This window comes from Cottoperca gobio, unplaced genomic scaffold, assembly GCF_900634415.1.
Source record: "Cottoperca gobio unplaced genomic scaffold, fCotGob3.1 fCotGob3_237arrow_ctg1, whole genome shotgun sequence".
Lineage (NCBI taxonomy): Eukaryota > Metazoa > Chordata > Actinopteri > Perciformes > Bovichtidae > Cottoperca > Cottoperca gobio.
In genome coordinates, this window is record NW_021166863.1 from 246,961 (window position 1) to 254,656 (window position 7,696).

A 7,696-nucleotide genomic window follows, 5' to 3' on the forward strand; every position below is an offset into this window, starting at 1 on the left:
AACGGCGACTGAGAAGTTGACTAACTCGATCTTCCCCAATGTTTTTGGGGAATTTATTTAACACAGAATATATTCTGAAACATATTTTTGAATTACTGCAAAAAGATTCTGATGATTTATGTGCTTTCACAAACGGTATGTTCTACTTTCAACATCATCACTTCAGTCTAAACATAGCCTGAGTTCACTTTTGTGTTTAGTCACCAAGGGGAACTTGAGGTCTGTGCGTCAGCCAGCTGTGCAGTACATGTGCAGGCCGTACTGTATTCTCCTCCCCCACTGATGATCTGCTGTCAAGTTTCAGTGAAGCCACAACTTAGATCCAAAACAGCAACAATCTCAAAATCAGGTCACATTTCTTGTGACCCAGTTAGGAACCTGTTTACATCCATGACCTGCTACATGCAACAAGGCAGACGGAAATATGACTCAGTTATCAACATTCACCATCAACAAATGTGTATTAATATCTTCATGCCAACTCCGACATGATTATAGTGAAGAATCAGGGCTGTGGAGCAGCTCATACACACATTCTGCATCGATTCTGCTCTATAAAATGTTAGTTAATCATCATAATAACTTTATTTGTAGAGCACCTTTCATACAAGACCTGCAGCTCAAAGTGCTCCACAGCAGAAACATAAGAATGAGTACAAGGACAGAATAAGATCATGTACAGAACAATAATCACAGTGTAGATGTACTTGAGTCTGCTAATGTTTGAAGCAGCTTCTGCCAGTGGTGGGAGTATGACTGCAAACCAAACGTTCCACGATCACGAAGTCTTAAATATATTTATATGTTGTTTAACTGCGAACTGCTGCTTTACAGAACTCTGTATGTTCTTTTGGTTTCCTTCCAGGTTCTCATCAAACCTAAGCCAGTCTTCCAGACGGCGGTGGTGAGCGAGCAGACCAGGCAGCTGGTCACTGAGGCGCTGCAGCAGGTGACCCCGCGCGGCAGAAATGGGGCACGGTCAGACCCCAGGCCAGGACGGGTCCATAAAGGACGACTCGGGCAGCTTAGCTGGCGAGCCCTCCCACGGCAGCGCTCAAGGTATACTTCCCTTATCCATGGCATAAAGACGGGATGCACCGATCCAACGCTTCAGTCCCGGTCTACAGAGTAGAGAGAGATACTATTGTTTAAATAATAAGATGTATGCTTCACTGTGTGGAAGTGACCCAGATATCACCGATACCTGATCTACGAGTCAGTATCGGCCAGATATTTGATATCAGTATCTCTCATAGAGACCAGAGAGAATAATGAATCAGCTGCTACTGCTTTACTCTCCTGGGTGTGTCTCTATATGAACATGAGGCAACACTAATGTGAAAATAACCCCGAGCCAATGTATGAGGAATTAAAATGTGTCCCACGTTGTTCCGTCCGTCTTCAGAGCCTCAGCCTGTAGTGCACCTGGTGTCCTCTAGAGAGCACGATTGGACAGAGCAGGAAATATCTGTGGAGTCCAGCCCCACTATTATCTACCAGGAGGTGTCTGGTGGGGAAGCCCAGTCTGCCACTTCCACCATCAAAGCCCTGCTGGAGCTGCAGCAGACAACAGGTGAGCCTTTATGTCACGGAAAGATGGGCGAGGGGGGGGTGGGGGCTGTATCCCCTGTACACATGCTGATCACCTGTACGCATGCTGCATCACCTGTACGCATGCTGTATCACCTGTACACATGCTGTATCACCTGTACGCATGCTGTATCACCTGTACGCATGCTGTATCACCTGTACACATGCTGTATCACCTGTACGCATGCTGTATCACCTGTACACATGCTGTATCACCTGTACACATGCTGTATCACCTGTACACATGCTGCATCACCTGTACACATGCTGTATCACCTGTACACATGCTGTATCACCTGTACGCATGCTGCATCACCTGTACGCATGCTGCATCACCTGTACACATGCTGCATCACCTGTACGCATGCTGTATCCCCTGTACGCATGCTGTATCCCCTGTACGCATGCTGTATCACCTGTACACATGCTGCATCACCTGTACGCATGCTGTATCACCTGTACGCATGCTGCATCACCTGTACGCATGCTGTATCACCTGTACGCATGCTGAATCACCTTTACGCATGCTGTATCACCTGTACCACCTGTACGCATGCTGTATCACCTGTACACATGCTGCATCACCTGTACGCATGCTGCATCACCTGTACGCATGCTGCATCACCTGTACGCATGCTGTATCCCCTGTACGCATGCTGCATCACCTGTACGCATGCTGCATCACCTGTACGCATGCTGTATCCCCTGTACGCATGCTGCATCACCTGTACACATGCTGCATCACCTGTACGCATGCTGCATCACCTGTACGCATGCTGCATCACCTGTACGCATGCTGTATCCCCTGTACGCATGCTGCATCACCTGTACACATGCTGCATCACCTGTACGCATGCTGCATCACCTGTACGCATGCTGCATCACCTGTACGCATGCTGCATCACCTGTACGCATGCTGTATCCCCTGTACGCATGCTGCATCACCTGTACGCATGCTGAATCACCTTTACGCATGCTGTATCCCCTGTACGCATGCTGAATCACCTGTACGCATGCTGCATCACCCGTACGCATGCTGAATCACCCGTACGCATGCTGAATCACCCGTACGCATGCTGATTTGTTGAACTGGTTTGTTGAAATTCTCTTTATATCTCTTGATATCTCTTTATATCTCTTTATAATCTCTTTATATCTCTTGATATCTCTTTATATCTCTTTATATCTCTTTATATCTCTTTATATCTCTTGATATCCAGGCAATAAATAATAAATAAAATGCTCTGAAGAAAAAATGATAAAATCTGGTATCTGAGCCGGTAATGAAAAAGAATTCAAAGTAATTCTGTTTTACGCCCGAGGCTTTGATCTCACTAGAAGCTCATCGGGTTACAAACCTGCAGAACTGGGTTGATGATGATGATGATGATGATGATGATGATGACGGAGACGGAGACAAATTCCCACAAAATATTTGAAGTTGGAAAGTATTTGTACCCCTGTAGTTGAACATGAGACCTGCATCATAGAACTTCCAATAACATTCTTCTTCTCCTGATTGTAAAGTCCCAAAAGTGATTTAGTGCATGAAATGAAACCCGAGCGGTTCAACAGATGCACTTATTAATGAAGGTATTCACAACCCGAACCCTATCATCTTAAAAACACCTTGTGACTTCCAACACTTAAAATGCTGTGATGGACCTAAAATAATGATACTTCATCTTTGCAATATTCTTAACCTCCATAAAATATATTTATTTATTATTTTGTACTTACTTTCCTCCCGCTGTAACTCGTGTCACACTCGAGACTCTCGTGTATCAAGTTCTTTGTCGAGCGTCATATAAACTTACATTACGACAAAATGGCCGACGCTCTCGTTTTGATCTTCTGCTGATGCAAACATTACTTTTCCTCCCCCCCCCCCGGCAGTGAAGGAGAAGGGAGAGTCCAAACCCAGACAGCACACCATCGACCTGAGCCAGATGGTCATGCCCATCCAGCTGGCCCAGGAGAAGAAGCCCAGCCCGGAGCCCCCCAGGCCCTCCACCTCAGAGGCTGAAGCCAGCACAGTCACAGCAGGTGGTGTGTGTGTGTGTGTGTGTGTCTGTGTGTGTGTGTGTGTGTGTCTGTGTGTGTCTGTGTGTGTGTGTGTGTGTGTGTGTGTGTGTGTGTCTGTGTGTGTCTGTGTGTGTGTGTGTGTGTGTGTGTGTGTGTGTATAACGCTCTGATTCCTCTTCCAGGTAAAGTCAGCAGCAGAGTGGGCGTGGCCTCAGAGGACGATAGCGTGGTCATGTCCTCCAGTCAGCTGCTCGGGAAGCCTTACAAAATCAGCCATGTTACCGTGGTAACCAAACCGGCTGCCACCGTGTCCTCTGCAGCGTCGCACGTGGTGAGGACACTCGGTCTGATGCTCTGGTTTAGACAGAAACGTGTGTTTGTAGCTGCTGAGTAGATGTCATGACAACAATAGAGAGTACGTGGGTTGTGGTGATTTTGTAATACGCTTCATATTTATGCATCCCATAAACGATGTTCCTTTTTCATACTTCACCTTTTATTTTATTACCTTTTGATAAAGTTCCATCTAATTCACTCGAGCAATACAGAAACGTTAATTAAGATCATTTCTAGTCTCGACTCCGAGTTCTTATTTTAATGACGGTGTCACATATAAAAATTAAAAGACTCTATATACACACACACACACACACACACACACACACACACACGTACATCTGAAGTGCAGTTATGTCCATCATATTGCACATAATGCCCACATTGTACAACAATAACTTTGAGTGTCTGACTCCGTGCTCTTCTCTGTGACTGTTTCAGCCCTCTGACAGCCATGGTAAAACTGAGAGCGTGTTAGAGGTGGGCGAGCTGGAAGGCGACACCTTGGACCCCCAAACGGGTTTGTTTTACCGCTCCAGCCAACCAGCTACAGATCCCACGAAGCAAACCAGCCTCTCTGCAGCCGCTCAGCCGGCGCCCTCGAGCCAGGCAGAGGCCGAGCAGAGCCGCCACAGCTCCGCCTCCACCCAGCCGCCGCCACAACTGCACAGCAAACCTCAAATCAGCCAGCCTTCCTCTTCCTCCGCTGCCTTCCCCTCAACTCTCATTCTGACTAAGAAACTCCCAAAACTACGAGAGCAGAGTCAGCCCAAACCCCAGGCCTTAACCCAGAGCCCCAAAGACAGACCCCCCGACTTTACCGGCCCAAGTCACCGGGGCAAAGGTCACGACCCTGGTCATGCCAACCAAGCCCCTGTTGACGCCGCAGCTCCCGAAGCTCCAGCAAGCACCCACATCCCACCACAGACCCCTGCACACCCCCATGTCCCACCCTCCTCCCCTGCAGGCGCACCACCCCGTCGGCACGGAAAAGACTGCCTCCAGCCAGGTGAGCCAGCTGCCAGGTGTGAGATATGAACAACTCGGGGCGTTTGTTTGTTTGACACATGAAGTCACGCCTTTCAAGCGCCTCAGTGGAATGCAAAAATGAAATCCCCCGAGGTGGAGGATCTTGGTCCGACTTCTGTCACTCGAGCTTTCCTCGAGTCACCTGACAGTAAATATCCCTCACGTGCGTGTGAAGGGTTTTTCCTTCCTTCCTCGTTGGATACAATAAAGCATTTGTCATGTTTACCTTGAGCGCAGACTGATGAGCAGCAGCAGTTGATTTAGAGTCGTATTATCTGCAGCTCTATTCTGTTCTTTGTTTCGCTGTGATTGAGTTCTGACAGCTGGTTAGACACAACAACAAAGACGTAGGGCCGAACAATAGCTACGACTACAGTCGTGTTAAAGTGACACCCATTACCGCCATTGATGCCGCCAAAGACAACGAAGCGTAGATGTTAGAGAACGTAGCGTTAACGAAACAAAAGACTGACATTATTCAACTTCCTGTGTTTTCTCCTCTTTCAAATATCTTCCACAGCAGCCAATCATCACACAGAGCGCCACCGTCACCAAGATCACCTTCGGCAGCTCCCACCATTCGTCGCCGGTCTTCAGTAGCGCCGAGGCCACTGCCAAACTAATCCCCGAGTCTAGCTCCAGGCCCTCGGGAGACAAGCCCTCGGTGTCGGACATTCTGAAGATCTCCATGATGGAGGCGGAGATCGATCCCAGCGTAGAGCCCATGGTGGTGGACTCCTCCAGCGACTGCGGCCCTCTGGGGAAAGCCCAGGCCGTGTCGGGCACCCTGGACTCGGGCCAGTTCATCAGCAGCTCCGGGGCCTCCATGCATCTTTCCCACACAAAGTCTCAGCAGTTCAGCTGCATGCCGGGCCTCACAGCACAGAGGAACAAAGAAGACATGGAGGTCATTGAGGTGAGAGATTTATTACAAGATAATGAATGTAATAAATCAGACAAACCTGGAGCACCGTCTATAATGTGAAGTTTGAATATTACGTCAGACTGCTAACACGCTCAAATGTATTCATTTCTCTTTAAACTCGAGGGGAACAGCGACTTCATTCATATTGTGATGTTCACTCAGTGGCCACTTTATTATGTACACCTGTACAATACAACGGTTCTCAGTTTTGTGACCCCGTCAGGTGTTCCATTATGTTTTAGCATTGATCGCTAATAAAGTGGCCGCTGAGTTTGTGTATTGACTTGAACAGAAACATTAGCGTGATACATCTTCTGTGACTAACGCATGCAGGTGATTCCTCAGTACTCCATCCTCCCGGACTCCAGCCAGTCCAACGTGGTGGTGGAGCCCAGCGGCTTCCTGGAGATCACCAACTACACCAGCCAGCAGCTGGAGGAGGACAGCCCCATGGAGCAGGAGGTGGACAGCAGCAACGACGAGGCCGCAGCGGCCAGTCCCGCCCACCAACCCTAACCCTCTCCACGCTGGAGATGGCTTGTGACCTCAAACCCAGCGGACAAAAGACTCTGGCTGTTTTTTTTACATATAGTGCAAGAGCAAAACTGCTTTCTGTTTTTGTGTAAAATATTAGTTTGTTCATAATAAGTATTTTTTTTCTTTCCCACAACTAATGGCACATGTGGTTTTTATTGCCAGCGAGCAGCGCTGGACGTGGGGGCGAGGTGAAAGGATTAGTTTTAGTGCAGCCCCAGACATTTGGAAAGCTCTCCAAACAAACTGTCCAGCACAGACACTTACACATCCTTAACATTGATTAGTTGGAGGTTTTGGCACTTTGCCTTGTGCCGCTGCACGTAACGTGACATACAGCCGGATCAAACCACTGCAGGCCTGCGTTTCTGTTGATTGTCTAGAGTATTTCAAACGTGTGTTCCCCAATCTTTGTACAAAGCGACTCTCCTGTTGATAGACATCTTTCGATGAAGGTTTTTACCACCAGATGAACAGTATTTTCTTTTGACTGAGGTGCAGCTTTGTAACTTTTGGGATTTAAGTTTTCAGAAGAGAGAACAAAGCTGCGTGGAACATAAAGCAGAAAAGCTTCTCGGAGGAAGGATAACATATGTGTTACTGTTCATTGTAACTGATGTAATGTTAAAAGAAAAAGCATTAAGCAATGTACCTTGTTTTCTGTAAGATACGTTCTAGAGTTTCACCAAGTATGCATTTGCTTCTGCATAGTGTGTTTAAACTATGCATTTATTTTATACCTTTTCAAACTAGACGACTAGTTGAGGAAAATCATTTAATCTGCACAATAAACCCGCTAAATAGAACAAGTGAGTTTATACAGTGGTATTGTAACACTTAGGGAGTCACAGTGTGATGATGTGTTCAAACATACTTATCCTTATACTTATCTTACAATCCTTTTCCATCCAAATACATGCAATTCTGAATATATTTGATTTTAAAGGTTTAACTAAGACGAGATGAATGTGCAGCGGAGGCTCCAAGATTCAAGCCAGTTGCATATTGGAGGTCCAATCTGGGAGTGATTGTGAAAAAGCTTCAGCTTGTGTGATTTAAAGTCACGTTCCCTCTTCAGCTTTCTAGTGTCAAACCTTCTGCACATAAATCCTTCTGCACAGAGAAGCTCAAACATGTGAAGTAACAATAAGCAAAGTAGGTTTTTGTGCGGCGCAGGACTTAAACATCACCTGAAGGTGCCCGTATGTCTTGGTTGTTTCATTTTTATAAATAAGCTGCACATGTTGTTGGACTCCC

The 7,696-nt window shown here is 46.9% G+C and overlaps 1 protein-coding gene across 1 annotated transcript in view; it reads left to right on the forward strand.

Moving 5' to 3' along the window:
- LOC115005006 (BRCA2-interacting transcriptional repressor EMSY-like) overlaps positions 1-7,248 on the forward strand; it is a 17,694-nt gene extending 10,446 nt beyond the window's left edge. Inside the window, 9 exon segments of the mRNA XM_029426777.1 lie at positions 866-955; positions 957-1,059; positions 1,406-1,573; positions 3,487-3,636; positions 3,798-3,946; positions 4,393-4,758; positions 4,760-4,960; positions 5,501-5,896; positions 6,239-7,248. Coding sequence (XP_029282637.1) covers positions 866-955; positions 957-1,059; positions 1,406-1,573; positions 3,487-3,636; positions 3,798-3,946; positions 4,393-4,758; positions 4,760-4,960; positions 5,501-5,896; positions 6,239-6,421 — 1,806 coding nt within the window. The 3' untranslated portion in view covers positions 6,422-7,248.
- Positions 7,249-7,696: the final 448 nt, after the last annotated feature.